The sequence below is a fragment of the Mustela putorius genome, unplaced genomic scaffold, assembly GCF_011764305.1.
Source record: "Mustela putorius furo isolate JIRA1106 unplaced genomic scaffold, ASM1176430v1.1 tig00000421_pilon_pilon_pilon, whole genome shotgun sequence".
Lineage (NCBI taxonomy): Eukaryota > Metazoa > Chordata > Mammalia > Carnivora > Mustelidae > Mustela > Mustela putorius.
In genome coordinates, this window is record NW_025421375.1 from 999,097 (window position 1) to 1,020,754 (window position 21,658).

Here is a 21,658-nt window from a genome sequence, read left to right on the forward strand (position 1 = left end):
TTGGATTAAGACTGCTTACAGAGAAAGCCAGAGAGAAGAAGATACTAAGTGGTTACCTCCTAACCAACAGAAGTAGCAGTGTCCCTGGGATGCTCTGCCACCGAGACAGACCCTACCCCAAAGAGGAAAGGGAGTTGGAGTACTCAGTTGTCAACACCAGAGGCACCAGGGAAGGCACTGCCATGTGATTTGATGGAATTGTATCTGATGACTTTTCTACTACAATTATTCTCCATAGAAATTATAAGAATGGCAGCATCTGTTTTCAAGACCAAAGGTAATCAAAAGCAGATAAAGTACTCGTCTAGCCCTGTGTCACTAAGTGTAAATAATCTCATTTATTTTCTAAAGATATAAATCAAAGGAGAAAAAAAAAAACCTAAATCTCTACAATGCAAACAAAAGCTCCCTAGTTTCTCTGACTTCTATTCCAAATTACCGCCTCTGACCTTTTCTTAAAACTTTAAGCATCACAAGGAAATCAGTGGGAAGGGAATCATGTGCTAACCAAGTACTTAAAGAGCAGAAAAAACGCACTGGAGTGAAAGGGGATTAGTAAAGGGTGGGGAAGAGGACAAAGACCCTCCCAGTTCCAGTGAGCAGATTTGGGATTAGTAATCAAGCAGAAACCCGCATGCAATTAACGACTCTGACATCAGGGGAGAAGCCAATATAAAACACTCAGCTGTAAGAGGGGTTCATCGGAGAATCCCCTCCGGAGTGAAAGGTACTGGAGAGAAGCTCTATGGGGAGTGGGTGGACTCCCGCCAAATCTCCATTAGGATGGGAGACTTGAAGTCACGGAAACTAACCCGCTGAAGATCCTCTGCCAATTCTTCCAGCTTCATGGTTAAATGTAATTAATGGCTGTGACCTGCTAATGAATGCTTTTGATAAGAGACATCTATGATGAGTTCTTTTTTTAATAAATAGAAATTTAAAATGAAGAAAACTAAATGCTCAGAGAGGGGATTTAATTATGTAGGTATTATACATGTCAAGTTTCTCAAGGTAAATTCGTGTTTTTATGATTCGCTAGAAATGTCATTTTACAGATACGAAAGGTATTTTGAAGGGGGTTGGGAAGGGCTCATGCCTGTTTATAACAAAACCGAAAAAGCACTGGCACAATTTCATTTTGTTTTCTTCTTTTCAGCCTCCTTTTTTTATTGGTGTGCTTCAGTCTCCACACAAAGGGCTGCAAACCAGAGATTTGTTCTTCGCTCTTGTTTACAGCAGAATGAAAGCTCATAAACTCCTCTCCCTGGGATGCGTCTTCTTGCCCCTGCTTTTTTTTCATCAGACCTGGGCTCAGTTCCCAAGAGAGTGTGCCACTGTCGAGGCCTTGAGAAACGGTGTGTGTTGCCCCGATCTGTCCCCGCTGTCTGGGCCTGGGACTGACCGCTGTGGCTCCACATCGGGGAGGGGCAGGTGTGAGGCAGTGACCGCAGACTCCCGACCCCACAGCCCCCATTACCCCCATGATGGCAGAGATGATCGGGAGGCTTGGCCCACACAGTTCTTCAACAGGACATGTCACTGCAATGGCAATTTCTCAGGACACAACTGTGGGACTTGCCGTCCTGGATGGAGAGGAGTTGCCTGTGACCAGAGGGTTCTCACAGGTAAGTGAGGATATCAATGGAGGAGACACAGTTCTTCCTGAGACTCAATGCATTTAACAGAAACCTAAATCACTGGAGCTAGAAAAATACCTGGAAATCCTATTACTCAGCTGAGGGAGATGAGGCTTGAGAGGATAATAAGTTATGCAGTTTAAAGAGTCAAGGCTCAGATGTGAGTTATGCGATTTTCTTCTAAAACACTAACTGGGCAACTATGCTATTCAAGGAATTGTGCTAGGTGTTTATGACTAGAACATTTTTTTTCTTTTTTTTTTAGATTTTATTTATTTATTTGACAGAGAAAGAGAGAGATCATAAGCAGAGAGAGAAGCAGGCAGAGGGAGAGAGGGAAGCAGGCTCCCTGCTAAGCAGAGAGCCTGATGTAAGGCTTGATCCCAGGACCCTGAGAGCATGACATGAGCCGAAGGCAGAGCCTTAACCCACTGAGCCACCCAGGCACCCCATGAATAGACCTTTTTGTAACTTCTCAAGGTAGTTATGTTAATGGTCATAAGCGAGGTTCAGAAAGGTCTAATCCATATAGCTGGGACTTGGAAACCCTGGAATTCACCCCTGAGGTCAGTCTAGCTCTAAATCATGAGCTTCTTCCACTGCCCTTGCTAAGCCACAACGAAACTGCCCACTGTTATGGTCAAGTTCAGCCATTTTAGATGACGAACCTCACCTATGCCCTATTAAATAGCAATAAATAGCAAAGCTCTAAAGAGTAAATCCAGAAATACTTGCTTGTTTTCTATGTGCCAAACACTGGACCAAAGGGTCTAACAAGAGTTTTATTGAGTCTTTATTATGAGCCAGGCTCTGATAGAATTTTATGTGTGTACTCTTTAATATTTACAATTCTGTAAAGCAGATATTGTTTTTACATACACCTGACAGATGAAAAACTGAGACTTAGAAAAATGAGTGCAGTCATAGAATGAGTTTCTGGCCTTAACCACTGTACCATGTTCTTGCAAGGCTTATGATTTTAAGAATGTAGAAAGTTCCCAAAATATAGCATTGTTAAGCAGAACTAATTACAAGATCACAGAATCATAAAGTCCACAGTCAGATTAAAGAAAACTAACAGAAATCCTAGGGTAAGGGGTGGGGGATGAAAACAGGCCTAAAGAAGGCATTTTAGTAAGAGGCATTTTAAAAAAGTATAAAATGATTTAAACATGCATGCAGATTATCGTTAGTGGGTAAACGGGACACGGCGTTATGATTATGGTTCATGAGGCGGATGCTTTCATGGTTGAATTTTGTATCCTTGAAGTCAGGAGAAACCTTCTGGACTTAAGTGCAGAAGAGAAGAACCACTTCATCCAGGCCTTAGACATGGCAAAGCGCACAATTCACCCTCAATTTGTCATTGCGACCAGGAGATCAGAAGAAATACTGGGACCAGATGGCAACACGCCACAATTTGAGAACATTTCCATTTATAACTACTTTGTTTGGACACACTATTACTCAGTTAAAAAGACTTTCCTCGGGCCAGGACAGGAAAGCTTTGGTGAAGTGGATTTCTCTCATGAAGGACCAGCTTTCCTCACGTGGCACCGGTACCATCTCCTGCAGCTGGAGAGAGACCTGCAGGTATGTGTGGAACATTTCTGTTCTCGGGTCCAGTTTGTACATCATCTTAACTCACTGTGTTCTTAATGATCTAAACATGTGATTAATCTGCCTCTGACATTCGTGAAGTTTCTCCCTCTACTGATTACTTACTCATTTATTAATCTTTCTCTTTTGTGAAGGGTTTATGAAAAGATGGTAGTGTCAATGATGAGAGAGCCAGTTGGGACATTTGTAGGTGTGATTTAAAGTGTTGGACATATTCTATAGCTCTGTAATTGAAAAAATGATCTTCATATGGCTTGCAACAAAAGAATCTCATTTGCTATGTCTTCCTTCTTGAATATAAACTAATACTCCCTCCTCCTGATTTGGACGAAACAAGTGTGCATACACTTCTGAGGCTACCAAGGCCCAAATACATCCCCCATTACGCCAGCTGATGATTCTAATACAGTACAGGGTTTAAATTATGGAAAATATATTTTACATTTATATAGTCATATTTTCATTGAGTGCCATTTTGCTTCCATGACCCCTGACACTTCAAGGCCTGTGGAAGAAACCTAATAAAATATCATATCAATCAGACAGCATTTTTCTTTAAATAGCATCAACTTTTGGGGGTGCATAAAGTGAACCTCAACCCAGACATAAGTATTTCCTGCTTATTTTTAAGCAGAGAAGCTCTAGCCACATTAAAGGATCCGTTAACACAGATATCTTTATTACCGTAGTTTCTTTTGCCAATTGCTTTTTCTTGAGAGAAGTATTGGAATTTTCAAGTGACATTTTAAATTATTATATCTCAACTAGGAAATCCAGAGTGAACCCATTCTCTAAATGAAATGAATTCTTTCCCTCAAATTAAAATCTGAAAACTAATCTGAAAATATCTGAGGGTAGAAAAGGTGTTTAGAGTCACCTATTGATTTGTAGTATGCCTGCTGTCAGCATTATCACAAGAAAATAAATGGTTGGAATACAGAATAAAATATGGGTATGAAAGCCGTCCAAACATACGCAGTTTGAGAGTGATTAAATTAATTCATCTGATACTCTGAACTTCATATTTTATAGTTCTGATTACAAGTAAGACATTTAGTAGATTATGAGTAGATAAATCTGTCATCTGTAATCAGCTCCAGATCTCCGTGCCTTTAAGTCATTTTCCCATGGGCACACCAAAATGAAAGGGCAGGTGGAAAGTATCTAAATGCTTCGTTTTTGCCTGTGTAAACTTCAACCTCTATGACTTACAATTTTCAAACCCAACAGCACAAGGGATCCAACAAATTACAATCTAAATGTAATGCACAGTTGAAATGCCACATGAATATGTTCCAGCTCCCAAATGTCAGCTCTGAACCACAAACTGACTCTTATTGATCCCTTGGAAGCTGTCACTAATTTTTGTGAACCAGAACAATGGCTTCTAAACAAGGGCTCTCAACCCCTGGAGATCAATAACTGAGGCTCCTTGGAAAGCTTTGGGTCCTCTAAAACACCTTGAGGACATGGGAATACTTCCTGGGAAGGGTTTAAAGTAAAAAGGCAGAAAAGTACTAAATGCTTTGGAGGTGAGATAAAACAATAGCAGGCTCTCCATCTCAATTCCATGCTTTAAACATACTCACCAAAGGCCTAAGGGGAATGAGAACAAGTACAATAAATGCATGTTTTAGGGAACTCAATAAAAGAAGCATGTGAGCATGAGTCCAGTACATTTAAGAACTGTTGAGTCAGCTCAGAAGGGAAACTTGGTTTAAAGAACAGTATGCACAAAGAAGTATTTTGCTTCTGTTCAGTATTTCCTGATGGTATTAGTTTCGAGCAGAAACCCAAGTCTTAACAGTTTAGATTCTGAAGCAGGGGTCTTTAAGTAAAACACCTTCAGTGTCCCGGCGGGTAAGGTAAGTGCGAAACACTATGTAACCTGCGAAAAGTCAAATTCTTGTGTCTGGGGCTTGGAAAACCTGGATTGTACCACTGCGGTCTTCGTCGCCCCGATCCATAGGCTTCTCCCACTGCCCTTGCTAACCCACAAAACATTTTAAAGGCCAGACTCCAAATGCCTGAAGTCGTTCAAGTTAAATTTTAAAAGACAGAAACAAAACAAAAAGTACTGCTCTACTTATTTAAAGGCTGGATCTGGCTCCAGACCCAGACTTACTGAGGCTTGAATTCAAGATCTGAAAACAGAAGGAGGTAAAGTGTCAAAGGGTGAAAGTTATTATTGGTATTTTTTGGTATAACCAATAGAAATGTGATTACCTGCTTAAAAAAGAAAGGGAAGAATCCCTCCTTCCCCCCCAAAAATCATTTGCAGAAACTTCTGTATGCTGAATGACTTCTTGTAGTACATCAGAAGCCTTGTTAAATAAGGTGTTTAATTCCTCTGGCCTCTCAGACACTACTGATACATTCCCTGGTTCGAATTGCTCAGAGAGAGCCGACAAAAAGACACCGCTGGGGAGAAAACCAAGCCAAGATGGAGAATTTTAAACAAAAGCAGAGAATACTAATAAAAGTTTCTGTGATCTAGGAAATGTTGCAGGATCCCTCGTTCTCCCTTCCCTACTGGAATTTTGCGACTGGGAAGAACATCTGTGACATTTGCACCGATGACCTAATGGGATCCCGAAGCAACTTTGATCCCACTCTGATCAGCCTGAATTCTGTCTTCTCTCAATGGCGAGTGGTCTGTGAATCCTTGGAGGATTATGATTCCCTGGGAACTCTTTGTAATAGTAAGTTCTAAATGACATCCAGGGTTCAGAATTCCCTATTAGATAAAGAGATTAAATGTGTGGCCCTTCATTCTGATGAAGTCCCAGAACCTAAGTCAGGTTCAGTGGGGTGAGGTTCGGAGCTGATGACTAAAGAAAGAATTCTTAAGACATCTTTGGTGCAAAATGGTGGTTTATTAAAGCACGGGGACAGGACCCGTGGGCAGGAAGAGCTGCTGCCCCGGGTTGTGAGGAGTGGTTGGTTATATACACAGGAGTTGGGTAGGTGAGGACAAAGGGGTGTTCAGAAGGGCTATTGGGGCAAAGAATACTATCAGGATATTGAAGGCTTAGTTGCTATCAAGTAAAGACAATTGGAAGTCTGGCGGAATGTTACATTCCTGCTATCAAGCATCCTTGTTAATGAGATTTAGGTTTTAGAAGAAATTTAACTTTATTTACTTTTCCTTCTACCTCCACCTCCTTCGGTTTTTATGGAGGGGAGGGTGACATTAGGCTTGAGGAACTGAGTTCTGTGTCTTTGGAAATTGGGCTATTGATAAGGTAACTTCTTTGTTGTAATCTCAAGGACATTTGCAAACCAAGGGAGACTCCTGTTTTGCAGGGTTGCGATCTCAACAAGTTAACTATTTATCATTTTATGGCAGTCAAGGGTGCCTGAGCAATGCTACACATATGGAGGGGAGCGGATGAAGGGGGGGTGCAAGGTGCCAGCTTTTGCTTTGTCCTCAGCCAGCCTCCTGCTTCCTCATCAATTCTACGAAGGACTTCAGAGTAACGTCTACTTTTGCTATATAGAGAATCCATGTACAGATCTATTCCTTGAACACTGGGGCTATTCAAGGCAATCTCAAAGGTCCCAGGGGAGACTAAACATTTTGAAATGGCTTTTCTTAAGCACTTTGGTTAGTGCATTGCTCACTCTCTCTTATTTTGTAAATGTTCACTGTCTTATTTTGGAAATGTATGATTGTATAAAATTCACCCTCTTAGCACACTCAGCACTGCTCAGGAGTCATGTGTCTTCTGCTGGACTTTCACAGAAAATTGTTTCCCTGAGAAATCTGGAATGTGCAGAAACAGTTGAAGAGCCCAAAGAGTAAAATTCGAGTCAAAGGGTCAAACCCAAAAGGTGATATGAAGGATATCCTTAAGTAAAGGAAGATGCTGGGGCACCTGGATGGCTCAGTTGGTTAAGTGTCAAGAGTCTTGGTTTTGCCTCAGGTCATTATCTCAGGGCTCTGGGATGGAGCCAGGTATCCGTCTCTGTGCTCAGCAGGGTACATGCTTGAGATTCTCTCTCTGCCTTTTCCCCCTGCTCTCTCTCTCTCAAGTAAACAAAACTAATAAATAAGTCTTTTTTAAAAAGAAAAGGAAAGGAAGGTTACTGCACAGAAAAGATCTGCCAGCCAATCACTTTCCACCTCTCTCAAAGCAAACACATAAAGAGAATGCTTAACCAGCTGTCCTAGCTAGCATCCTCTCTTCAGTGATTTAAATGCCACTTCTGCCTTAGGCCAAGTTTCTGTTGTATGTGGATGTGTTCCTGAGTGTACCATTCTCTTCCTTGGATCACATTATTAGTCTCTGTGGTACTAACACAGGTCTTAATTATTAGAGTCTCCCTACCCTGTCTTATTTTTCTTCTTCAGGCATGCTCAGGGATTTTAAGTTTGTTCTTCCATGTAAAAACTAGATTTCAGGAATTCATTTTATTACTATCTTCATAGCACATTTTATGTACATTCTTTTAAGTTTAAAATATTAAATTCCTTTATAAACGTAAAAAAAAGGATATTCTTAAAAAGAATATTCTAAAAAGAACAAAAAATTCAGTAGATTTTTCTTACCATTAGAAAATTATTTAGCTGTGTATAGGAATAAAGGATGAGGGAAATGACAGTATATTAATTTTTTTTTTCTGTAGAAGCTTAAAACTTAGAGTAAAAATTTTATTTGTTTGGCATGCTGAATGAGTAACCACACCTTGAAATACAATTGAGAATTAATATATCTTTAGATACCAAAACATTAATTTTTGAGCAGGCTATTGTATTTTGGCCTGGGATTTTTTTTCCCAGACATTTTCGGATGATGCAGATAATTGGATACCAAAATGTAGCATAGTTTAAATGGGTAAATAGGAGAGAAGTCCCTTGGTCACAGTATCTTGGTCAATTAGTCTAAGTCTCATAACAGGACACAGAGTTTCATGAAAAATTGAAGATTATGTATTTTAAATGAAGCAAATTTGAAGATTACTCCTTGTCTTAGTTCAAAATATAAATGCCAAGCATTTTATTTATTATTAGCCAGTGAAAGATAAAAGGAAACTAATAGTTGATTCAACACATGCTATGCAACTGATATGGTGCCAAATGCTTTAATATAACACTGTATTTAATTCTCCTAGAGAGGGGTACCTGGGAGGCTCAGTTGGTCAAGCCTCTGTCTTCTGCTCAGGTCATGATCCCAGGGTCATGGGATCCATCAAGCCCTAAGTCTGGCTCCCTGCTGAGCAGGGCTTCTCTCTGTGCCTTTTGCCCCTCCCCCCTGCTTGTGCTTACATGCTCTCTCTCACTCTCTCTAATAAATAAATAAAATCTTTTAAAAAACAATTCTCCTAGAGATTCTTTCCTTTCTTTACTATTCCTGTGGATTTCTGTTATCATATTTTACAGGAGAGCCATGCATAGACATATCACATGCCTGTGTTTTCATGGGCTTGTTGCACCATGTCTCTCCAATGTTCTATTAATGCACCAAACTTGGTACTTTGAAAGAATGAATTAGGGACATCTAAGCCTCTTCTAACCAGTAAAATATCATGTTTGATACATCACATGAAAAACACTGTTGTTTCTACACAGTATTTCCTCCATCTACTTTCTCCTTCACACACTCAGAACTTTTTATTCCTTCCTACATGAAAACTTCACAAGACTCCAATCTATACAATGTTTTTAGGTGTATTTTAGGCAGAGGTTGTCCATGCCTGTTTGGTCCAAACCTAAAGACCCTTGGGTTGGGGCACCTGGGTGGCTCAGTGGGTTAAGCCTCTGCCTTCTGCTCAGGTCATGATCCCAGGGTCCTGGGATCGAGCCCCACGTCGGGCTCTCTGCTCTGCCGGGAGCCTGCTTCCTCCTCTCTCTCTGCCTGCCTCTCTGCCTACTTGTGATCTCTGTCAGATAAATAAAAAAACTTAAAAAAAAGAAAAAAAGACCCTTGGGTTAAATTAAACTGCTTTAAACTAGTTTCTTTACTATCTGAATTCTCCACTATGAAACTCCATGAGGGCAAAATTAGAAATGTAGTGTTTTCAAAACCCACAGGATTTATTATTTTTTCTTGGAATTTATTGACAGTTCCTGAACAATAATCCCTAAAACATAAACTTGAATTGATAGATTAGCCCGTGGTATCTGAAACTTCTAGTAATAATATATACCTAAAAAAATGTACATCTACTTTCTAATCTCAATATTGCCATATGTTTAATTTTTATATTATATAAATAAATTTGCTATGCTAATTCATCAGGTATTAACCGTTAGGTCAGTTATAAACATTACAACATAATAAGCTTTATGAATGAGGTGAAATGTATACAAGTTGCAGTTGTAAGATCACCTCTCCCATCCCATAAATGCAGATTATTCTGCATATACTAGTAAGACACACACATTCCTCTGGGGACCACCGAACAGATAAATGCAAAAGGCTCCTAACCAATCTCCTTTCCTCCCAACTATCTAAGATTTCTCTTCACTTCCTATTGAATTAAATAAAAATTTTCCTATTGCTCTTGATTTCTTCACGTATGGTTCTGGTCTAGCTTTTCATTGTTCTCACCGTCCACTACTCTCATACATCACCCTGTGCTCAAGGCAAGTTATTTCCCACACAGGCCCTCTTTTATAGCCGACATGATCTTTCCATACATCAGCATATACCAAACGATGATTTAGCATCTGTTACATGCCAGACACTATACCAAGATTAAGGGGTGTGCTGGTGAGCGAGTACAGAGAGCATTCTTGCTCTGACAGAACATATCTCATAGACAGGAGAAAGCTTATCATCTGTCCTTATTACCTCTGTCTAAAATCTCTGACTTGTAACATTTCTCCTGTTTCACTTGAAAATTCTCCTCAGTCCTTCAGGGTTCTTTGCAAATCTCTCTTCTTTAATGACACCCTTCTGGAGTCATTCAACTAAAAAGGATTGATATTCTCTCTCAGTCTCTCTCAGTCTCTTTGTCTCTCTCTCTCTGTCTCCCTCTCTGTCCCTCTCTCTGTCTCCTTTCTCTACCTTCCTGTCTGCCTCTTTCCCTCTCTTTCTCTCCCTCCCTCCCTTAAGGCACCTATCCCATTACCCCTACTATCACAGTTCTTTGTTTCCTGTTTGTCCTACTGCCTTTTAATTTTTTTTTAAAGATTTTATTTATTTATTTGACAGAGAGAAATCACAAGTAGATAGAGAAGCAGGCAGAGAGAGAGAGAGGGAAGCAGGCTCCCTGCTGAGCAGAGAGCCCGATGCGGGACTCGATTCCAGGACCCTGAGATCATGACCTGAGCCGAAGGCAGCGGCTTAACCCACTGAGCCACCCAGGCGCCCCCTACTGCCTTTTAAAAAGTCTAATTGTTTCTCACATCAATTGCTGTAAAACATGAATTGATTGAAGTACAGACCATGTCCCAAAGAGTTTTGGATTGTTTTTCTTTATTTCTCTGAAGGCTTGAAACAAATAACATTTGAGTACAAAATTTCACATATATGTGAAATACAGATTTCACCGTGGAATTTAGGTTTATGAGGTTTTGGTAAAATTCAATTTTCCAAGGAATTTTTATGTTAATATAATCTCACTACAGAAGCATACATCGATTAAAAATATCAGAACCTCTACCTATTTGTGATTTTATAGATTCCACTGATTTTATAGATCACATATCTATTTTAAAATCTTCTATTGATTTTATGGATTGCATATCTAATTCTGTTCACAGAAGTGGCCATGATAACTTAGATTTTCTCACTGTAATGCTCCTAAGTAAGCATTTTTAAAAATTTTCTCTTCTACAAAGGAGAACTTATCTTTCCATGTTCTTGCTATTAATAAAAATTAAAGAGCAAAGATAAGATCTCTAAATATTCTATAAATATTTACATAGTCCATCCTTTTTCCAGGTACTGAGGGTGGACCAATTAGGAGAAATCCAGCTGGAAATGTGGCTAGACCAATGGTGCAACGTCTTCCTGAACCACAGGATGTCGCTCAGTGCTTGGAAGTTGGTATATTCGACACCCCTCCTTTTTATTCCAATTCTACAAACAGTTTCCGAAACACAGTGGAAGGTAAGTTAAAGAAATCAGCGTTTTGAATTCATCTGGTTATCATAGTAAACTGAACTGTTCACGTTCAGATCTTTTTGAAAAATCTTTGAAAGCCGCATTGATCCTGTGAATTTACAGGAATGTTGCTTCCAATTATGATGCAGTCACAGTTCTTTGCTCAAGAAAGAACTTGTTAAAGAAAAGTGTCAGACCATGAAACTCTTTAATTATCATAAGACAAGCCCTTGGAAATTGTTCTTCAATCTCTTAAATACCTAAAAAGTATTTAAACAAATCTGTTAGGTGGCTGATCAATAAGTGTATAACTATATCAAATTCTAGTAGAGTCGAATAATATTCAAGACTTTGAGAGCTTATTAAAATTTTTTCTGAAAAACTAACAATAAAAAATTCTAAACAATTAGTTGACAGCCAATAAAGCCTGGTTGGGGCATTCATTTTATTTAAGTTTATATCATCCTGTAACTTTTCTAAAAGGTCTAAAAATATTCAAATTACCATGTAATGATATTTACTTTGATTTTCCTTATTTAATTCAAGCATTTTAAAGCTGAGGAAACTAAAGACCAAAGAGCTACAGTGAATATCCCCCAAAATACTCAGTAACAGAGCACAATTTCAAATCCAAATTTTCTAAGTCCAGTGTCTTTATATGATGAATTTTGATATCGCTAAATCATTATTGAAACATATTTAAAGTTTTAAAACAACAGAATCACATTTATATATTAAAAATCTCTTACTGTCAAAATTCACATTATATGTAGCATTAAACATATTAGACTCCTCCCCCTGAAAAACAATGGGAATAGATCTCTCTGGCCCCATGATCTGAGATACTTGAAACATAAATCTCATCATTATTTTCATTCTCTCCCCTTTATCATCAAAAGTGTATGCCATTCTCTTCTATCTTCATGTTAATTTTAGATTTGTAGATTATTCAATACATCAGCGCTATATTTTGACTAAACTGGTATATATAAACTAAGGCCATAAGCACTAATGTTTAAAAGAATGTGTAGATTGCATCTTACTGAAGCTCAATCAAAAGACAAATAGCTCTGATGTCCTGACAGCACATATGAAAAGGACCAGCCCCTACCAACATGCCCATCATGTTACAGGCAATCTTTAAATATTTTATAAATAAAAAACAATAATGGGATAAAAGTACGAAACATGGCTATATAAATGCGAGTAATTATACAAATGGGTTAATGTATTTTAAATTCTAATTTTATTTTATAGTATGTAAATTTTCCCTGCTGTCCCACCTCTGATTCTTACTCCATCCCACATCATAGACCTCCATTTTTGTTTGTGATCTTTCCTCACCTTTTGCCATTTATACATATATACATATACGTATACATATACATGTATACGTATATGTATGAAATATATACACATGTATATATATGCATATACACATGTATATGTGTGAAATATATATTATATGTACATATATGTATATGTATGAAAATGTGTATGGAAAATACATATATAACAGAAATATATATAATACATGTATTATAGGAAGTATACATATTATATGGGAATAGCATATATATATCATATAGAATATGGGAAATATATATGTAGAATATAGATAATTATCAAAAGTCCTAGAAATATTTCAACCAATAGGCTGTCCAGATGTTTAAAACTAGTACAGACGTGATAAGAACGTTATGAGAAATTGTGACTTTTCTACAAAAATAAGATAACTTTCTAAAAATAAATGTGCTGACAGTCAAAAGGAATAAGGCAGGAAACTAAAGTAATATCTGTCCATGTAAGTTCTAGGACAGTCAGAGGGATGTTCTCCCAATTGTGCCAGCAGTTTTTAGAAGAAGCTGGAGATTTCCATTGTCTTTATTTCCACTAGACCAATGTTTGCCTTGTCAAAATAGTGTGTTCTATATATTTTGACTGGTATCCTTCGCAGGCCATGATTTTTAACCTAGAGGCTACATTTAGCAAATCAGGCCACTAGTTTAAAGCTAACCAAGCTCTGGCTTAGGAGCAGGAAATGACACCAACCATAGGAACAGAGAAGCAGTGCTATTACAGTAAAGTAAAAATTGGCCTGAGAAGCTTAGGAAAAAATTGTTTCCCAATTTAATCACTGCCACTGATTTGGAAAGTAAGATGTTTGTGATGGCTTTTACTAGTCTCACCCATGTTTTTTTTATCTAGGTTACAGTGATCCCACAGGAAAATATGACCCTGCTATTCGAAGCCTTCACAATCTGGCTCATCTGTTTCTGAATGGAACAGGGGGACAAACCCATTTATCTCCAAATGATCCTATTTTTGTCCTCCTACATACTTTCACTGATGCAGTCTTTGATGAATGGATGAGGAGATATAATGCTGGTGAGATGTTTTCATATGCTTTTTTGCAGGCTCGGCAAGGACACTGCTTAGGTGATAGAGTTATCACTATAGAGTAAGCACTCGACACATCCAAACTACACTTCAAAATAAGGATAAAATAGCTGTGATATCTAGACATTTCCAAATATCCCAAACTACTTTGAAAATGCAGATGAAACATCTCTTACAGCGGTTATAAGATATTTATTATCATCCACTCAGACTAAGCACAGAACCCCTTCCCATGTTGTATGAAAAGGTGACTATCAGACTCCTCAATTGTTTCTTCCCCGTATCTTCCAATGAACATTGGCATTACATTTTTTTTTCTTTTTTTTTTGGAACGTTCTCATTGTGAATAAAAAAATCCTACTGAGCTCTTCCTCAATACCCAAAAGACAAAAAAATTATACTCACAATCCACAGTTTTGATTTTTATTACTTTTGGCCTCTTACAAATGGAAATTTTATTCAACTTGAAAAGTTAATGTTGGCTTTTTATCACTGCATAGATAATCTCTTTCAGCTTCATTTTAATGCATTTTTAAAAAATATTATTTAAAAGGCCATTTTCCCTTCAGTTCTACTCAGCTGAGAGGTTCACATTACTTTTCAAATAACAAAAGTGCTTCTATCGGTTAAAACGTCATGCATTTTCATATTTCAAAACTGTTCTAAATTTTTGCTTCTGTGCCTTTACATCATCACACACATAAACATAATGTTGGGGATTAACTATTGATTTATCTATCCAATTCGTCCAGTCTCTTATTTGTGTGTGAGTGTGTGTGTGTGTGTGTGTGTGTGTGTGTATTTATACACCAGAAACCTCTAATCCAAACTGATTATGAGCATTAACTACTGTATTGATCAAAATCGAATGTTCCATCAAAAAATCCGTAAAGGATCAAATAACTTCCACGTAAATATTTGCTCATCAACCTGCTATGAATTCATTGAATGGAGTGCCACCTTATTTCACATGTATTTACCTACATACCTACAAACATAACGAATTACCTAGAATTTACAATGTCTATTTTTTAAGTGAAATAAGAAATTAACAACGCTTAAGATGCAATGAATGCAGTATTATTGTGGATTTTCATAATGCCTACCTTATCTTTACAACCATAGTGCTCACTCCTAAATCTTACCCAATATCTCAGGCATTCATCTTCAACAAATCTTTCCTAAGCATTCATATATTTAATATAACACAACATCCATTTATTTTCACAGTCATAATTATCATTTTATGTATGCTTAGCTGTATTACTTTTAGGACAATAACAAGTAAATAGGAGTTAATAGGTTTAGGAATGAACAAAAAGGTTCATTAAATATACACTTCTGAGAACTAGACAATGATGTACAAACTGCACTTACGCAGCCATTCAAAATGGACTGTTTCTAAGTTTTTCTTACTTAACACTTACTTAGGAAGTCAGAAGTGGAGAATCTTGGTTACTCTGGCAAGTCTCTTAAAGGGAGCTTGCTTTCATCCATGAAAACAAATGTTCCTTTGCCTTACATATCTTGATTGAAAAGATCATTATTTCACATTCATAACAATCCATTAAAAGGCCATTGATGAACCAGATAAAACACTTTTGCTTTTTAGCTATTTTCTTCCTGCTCCCTTTGTGTATGCTATAAATAGCATAAGATCTCTCAGTTACCTGGAGGGTAACGGACGGAAAAGCACTGTAAATGAAAAATAGGGAACCTGAAGCCTATTCTGACAAAATACAGCCATAAAATTATAGGACAAGCCAATGTAAACACTAATAAATTGCATGAACACTAAACACTAACAGTTAACTACCCACTTAAATATTCCATACACCTGCAAATGCCCCTTGAAAAACAGTGTCATAGAACAACTATGTTAAAGAAAAAATAAAACGATTGGAAAAATTTCTAAAATTATCCATATAGTAGAAGTCTTTGTTGAAAATAAGTCTATGAGTGGAGGATGGAATTATATTTTCAAAATGTATTAAACAGCTTTTATAGATAACGAGAACTCTTCAAAAATCATAAGATTATAAAATTATTAGGATCAGAATGGAATAAGAGTTACATTTTACAGCTGAAGGAAATTATAGTCATTTACAGGGAAAAGTCTATTACAGAATCCTTTCATTAGACATGAGGTAGAACAATATAGAACATCCAAACTAATACTAATTTTTATTCACTAACATTTTTTATCTATGTGCACATTTACTTCAAATCTCTTTTTTTTTTTCCAAATGAGAATCGTGTGAATTAAGTTTTAAATATAGTACTCCAGAAGTTCAGTGAATTTTTCAGAAGAAGCAGTTTATATATTTCCTAGCCCAATCACTACTATTATGCCCTGAAAGAAATGAAGTAATTACACACACACTCAAATCCTTTCACATATATTATCTGATTCCATATCCTGGTTATTGTGAATAATGCTACAATAAACCCTGATGCAGACATCTCTTTGAGATACTAATTTCACATCTTTTAGATATACCCCCAAAGTGACATTGCTGGATCATATGGTGGTTCTATTTTTATATCTTGAGGAACTTCCATTCTGTTTCCATAGTAGCTGCACCAATTCCCACCAATAGTGTGCAATGGCTCTCATTTCTCCACACTCTTGCCAACACTTGCTATCTCTTTTCTTTTTGATAATCGCCATCCTAAAATATGTGCTCTCTCATTACAGTCCTAATCTGCATTTTCTGATGATTAGTGATATTCAATACCTTTTCACATACCGGTTGCCCATTTGTAAATCATCATGTCGTACATCTTAAATATATACAATTTTTTGGCCAGGTGGACCTCAGAAAAGCTGGAAAAAATACTATGGGCACCTACGATTCCATACATTGTCTTCTAGATACCAGAAATACAGTAGTATACAAAACACACAAAAATAGTTTCCCTCCTGGAACCCTCCTCGTTGTTAGTAGAAATGACAGTAAAAATATGTAAGTAAATATATAGTATGTTAGATGGGGGAAAGTCTTTTTAAGCAAAGAAAATCAGGAAAGTGGTTAGGGGGTACGAGGTAAATACATGGCGGAAGATCATCCGTAGGTGAGCAAAGGAGCCCACTCTGACTGGAGAGTGGAGGGAAAATGATGGGAAGTAAGGTCAGAGGGACAACAGGTGGAGATTTTGAGGGATATTAGATGTATTTCTAGGATGCGGAGCCCCTGAAGGGTCTTGCATAGGAAAGTTTCATGACAATTCTGCTGTTACTGTTTATTATTTTTATGATTATTCCTCCACTCATTAATGGGTATAACACTTTATCACATAGCTGACGCTGAACTGGGTTGAGGCTGACCAAGTCAGGATCTAGTAGAAAGGTGAAATGAAAAGTTAAAAAATTATCTAAATTATTAACTTTAGTATCTAACTTTAATAAATAATTAACAGTAGTACACCAAAATGTGAACTTCTTGAAGCCAGGCATTTTGTCTGTTTTGTTCAGTGTCATCACCTCCATGGCTAGACCAGTGTCTGGCATTGGTAAGAGCTCAATGGATTTGAATAGATAAATATTTAATTAGCATTAATACATAGTAAATTAAAAGTCACAAAAATATAAACACTACATACCATTTTAATGATCAAAAATGTTTTTTCAAAGGAGATGCTAAAACCCTCTTCTGAGCTTCCTAGGATCACAGTGACTGTTTAGGTAATATATTGCTTACAAACAAAAAATCTAATACTCCATTAGCCTTCTCACATACCCCAGCTCTTCTAAATATATTCCCACTCATGTCCTGCCCAAGTCCATTTCCAACTCTGGTCTTGAGATATCCCATCTGGTTTAGTTGTATTGACAAAAATGCAGAACAACAATAACAAAAAAGAATAATCTTTTGCCACAAAGAGCATATCACTCTTTTTATCCCTGATGACAGAAACTCACTAATAATATAAATGCCTGTATTTGCATTTAAGTAGAAAGAGGAGAGGAGGCAGGAGGTAAATAATATTTCAGGACCTTGATTTAAAATTTTAAGTGTTTTTTCTAACAGAGTATCTGGAGATAAGTTAATATTTATATCTCTGAAGATAAATAGAAAAAGTAAAGAATACCAAACAGATATATTTATATTCAAGGGCAAACTTCCATTATATATAGTACCTCTCAAATTTAAATTTTAGATGAAGCTACAGCAGACTACAGGTCCATCTTTTTTAAGCTTTGAAAAATAACTTCAGTAAATTTTTTCAAATAAGTTTTTGTAATTTAAAAATAAAACAATAAATGATCATCATAGATGATAAAATATTAAAACTTCCCTGCTTTTAAACTCTCTTGATCTACTGAATGATGTGCTAGGGCTGTATTCAAAGCATTTGAACTCTGTTTTATGCAATTCCCTGTTCTGCTGTAGTGAAACTATTTTTATGTCTTTTTCAGTATAAATTATAAAAGAAATTTTTATCTTATCCTAGAATATTTCAAGTCACCTTCAGAATATAATAATAATCTATTAATACTAACTTTATTATGTCTAATAATGAGATGTCTTTGGCGTATTTTAGATGCATCCAAATTTCCACTGGAAAATGCCCCGATTGGGCACAATAGACAATACAACATGGTACCATTCTGGCCCCCAGTTACCAACATAGAAATGTTTGTTACTGCTCCAGACAATTTGGGATATACTTATGAAGTTCAATGGCCAAGTGAGTATTGAAAATGTAACTACTGTGGAAATTTCCTAAAGCAAATTTGTTGCCTTTTAAGGTAATCACAGTATTCTGTGGCCTATATTTTCCACTTAGATTTAGAAGGTGTTATTTGGATTTTTATTTGGGGATAAAGAGATGAAATTTAACATTTGTTGAGAGCCTACCCTGACCTGGAATTAAGTTGATTATATAGCACACTCTCTCACTTAATCCCTACAACCCTCTGAGATAAGTATTGTAATCCTCATTTTACAAGTAAGGAAGAAGGGGCTGGCCATGATTAGTTTAGAAAGGATAAATGTCAAAGATCACATTTTTAGTAGGCAGGGAGAATTAATTTTGAGCTTAGACCTGTGTAATATGCCCAATTTATTCTACTACATAATTGTGCCTCCTTATCTTTATTCTGAAAAAAAAATGGAGTGAGATAATGCTTACTGCTTTTTCTGAGATTCTGAAATTGAAAAGTTTCTTGTTTAATTTCCAATCCCTTCCCAACAAAGGCAGGAGGGTGGAAGAGCACACAACACGTAGATTCTGAAAGACTTGGGCTCTAAAACCAACTCTAGTGCCTCCTGACCAAGTGACCCAAGAGGTTCAAACCCCACAGCATCATTGTCTCAACTTTAGAATGGAATTAATAATAACTATCCCAGGAGGGTCCATTTATTATGAGAAATTGGGAAGTGCCTTTAAAATAACAGGTGCTATTATCAGCAATGTGGCCAGTAAAAATTATATATGAAGAATGTGGTAAAATGCCTGCAACAGTGTCTAAGTTTAGGGTGTCTGATTTTTGGGAGGCAACTATTTTACTGTTTATTTTTAATTCTCCTTTTATTTTTCCAATAGGTCGGAATCTTAGTATTTCTGAGATTGTTACCATAGGAGTAGTTGCCGCTTTATTACTGGTTGCAGTCATTTTCGCAGGTGCTTCTTGCCTGATTCGTGCCAGAAGCAACATGGATGAAACAAATCAGCCTCTTCTCACTGATCAGTATCAACACTATGCTGAAGACTATCAAAATATGCAGAATCCTAATCAGTCTATGGTCTAATGACAAATGACCAATTCACGTATGTACTAGTATCACAAAAACACTTGGTTGAAAATAATAGATTAAATTGCTTGGTGTATTTTCTTTCCCTCTGTTACTTTCTTCCTTATGCATGCACTTGTTAGAACTAAAGCTCTAAATATTGTTTTTCATAACTAGGAAGACTCAAAATATTTTTTAATGGGATCTAGGTTTCAAATCTTTAAAATGGTAAGTTGTATGTTAACTAACCAAAATTTAATCAAAATTTGAAACAATTTTTAAAAAATGAAATAAAATGAAACGGTAGTTTGTAGGCACATACCCTAACTGCTAACCCTAATTTCTAACCCTAACCCTACCTCTAACCCTAACACTAACCCTCTTGAGAGGTCCCTGAACAGCAAAATACCAAGGACATGCCCTAACCCTAACCCTCAGTCTGAGAAAGTGGCTTCCTGAGTACATAATAAGAAGCTGAGAAGACCCTAGAGAAGACCCCAAACACTTAAGTATTGGTAATATTTCTGAAAACGGATGTGAAGGTAAAGTTTAAAAAAAAAAAAAAAAGTAGGTTGCACCAACTCCATGGTATTTAAGGAGAGTGTGAAGGTTTGGGGCACATTTTACAAGTCAACTATATGACAATGTTAATAAGCTACTGTGCTCTGTTTATGTATAAAGAAAAATCATGATAATAAATCTCTGATTAAAATACAGGAGTAAGAATATCTACAACGTAAAATGTAAATATCTTTCCGTTCACTTACATTGAAGAACAGATATATAGGAAGCCACTTTTATGAGTTAAAATCAATTATGTGGAGCTAGAAATGAGATCCCAATTAATTTTTTCAAACTAGAATTCCCCGTTGGACATCCGCACACATTTTAGTCTAAGGTTCAAAGTCGCAAAAAATCATAATCACTGTCACATTCTGAAGTGGTAAAAACATCACTTTGTTTAAAGGACAATTGATACTGCCTCTGTTTGCCACTATGTTCTCCCTCTCAATTCACTGAAAAAGGAACTACCCATCTGTACACTTCACCTCCCAGTTCCTCTGCCAGTATCTTAGAGGTCCACAAGCCAACCACTAAGGTGGAGAACACACAGTACAGTGTTCTACAGTTACCATTCAATTCATTGTGTTTACCCCAAATAGCATTCTCTTATCATTTACCAGCCTTTTATATGTTTTCAAGACCAAGTATTTAAAATATTATTTCATCAGCTCCCCTTTTCTATGTAATCATGCAAGATTGTCATCGATTGTTTTCTTCTTCCTAGCTTCTAACATAAACTATTTTTTACTATTTTTGATCTTGGGGTACTGAAACAATATTCCCAAAGAACTTTAAAGGCTGGTCACTGTGAAAAAACATTTTCGATAAAATAGGTAAAAAGAAATACTAACAATGGTAATCACACACTACAGAAAATGGAGATTCTGGTATTCCCAACTCAAGAAATAGAAACTAGATTAAAGTTAAATCCACACAGGGATGCCTGGGTGGCGTAGTTTGTTAAGCATCTGCCTTTGGCTTAGGTCATGATCCCAGGGTCCTGGGACGGAGTCAGACATTAGGGTCCTTGTTCAGTGGGGAGTCTGCTTCTCCCTCTCCCTCTGACACTCCCCCTGCTCATGCTCTCTCATTTGTTTTCTGTCAAATAAATAAATAAAATACTTAAAAAAAAACTTTAAAAAAGTATGCACCCACAATTGGTTACTGGTTTTCCCTATACTAAGCAACCGTAAGGCTATGGGCACAAGATAAATAAACAAAATGTGATCGAGAAGGAGAATGCATATACTAATAGTATCTTTTTAAATTTTCAAATAGCATTACTGAATTGATTTTCTGAATACATTTGATTTATTAAAATACTATATACTCATAGCTTTCCAGATAACCTATTGTATAATGTAAGATTTCTTTTCATATAAGTATCAATAAAACCAAATCTACCACATCATATTTTTAGAGATTTTTTAAGTACTCATTTCATAAACATTTATTAGGCATATTCTCTATTTTTAGACACAGTTCCAGGTACTGTGGATTGGGGAGGGAAAAGTAAGAAATACAAAATTTGAGAAAGTCAAATTTGATGTGGGCTTCAAGGAAAGCTAATGGATTTACCAAATACAAGAGTAGAGAAGGGGGGCGCCTGGGTGGCTCAGTGGGTTAAGCCTCTGCCTTCGGCTCA

At 36.8% G+C, this 21,658-nt stretch overlaps 1 protein-coding gene across 1 annotated transcript; it reads left to right on the top strand.

Annotated features, from left to right (window-relative positions):
• Nucleotides 1-1,160: 1,160 nt before the first annotated feature.
• On the top strand, nucleotides 1,161-19,676 carry TYRP1 (tyrosinase related protein 1). Its single transcript, XM_004765758.3, has 7 exons — nucleotides 1,161-1,625; nucleotides 2,908-3,230; nucleotides 5,755-5,959; nucleotides 11,150-11,317; nucleotides 13,520-13,699; nucleotides 18,257-18,403; nucleotides 19,262-19,676. The coding sequence occupies exons 1-7, from the start codon at nucleotides 1,241-1,243 to the stop codon at nucleotides 19,465-19,467; spliced, it is 1,614 nt and encodes a 537-aa protein (XP_004765815.1). The 5' UTR covers nucleotides 1,161-1,240; the 3' UTR covers nucleotides 19,468-19,676.
• Nucleotides 19,677-21,658: the final 1,982 nt, after the last annotated feature.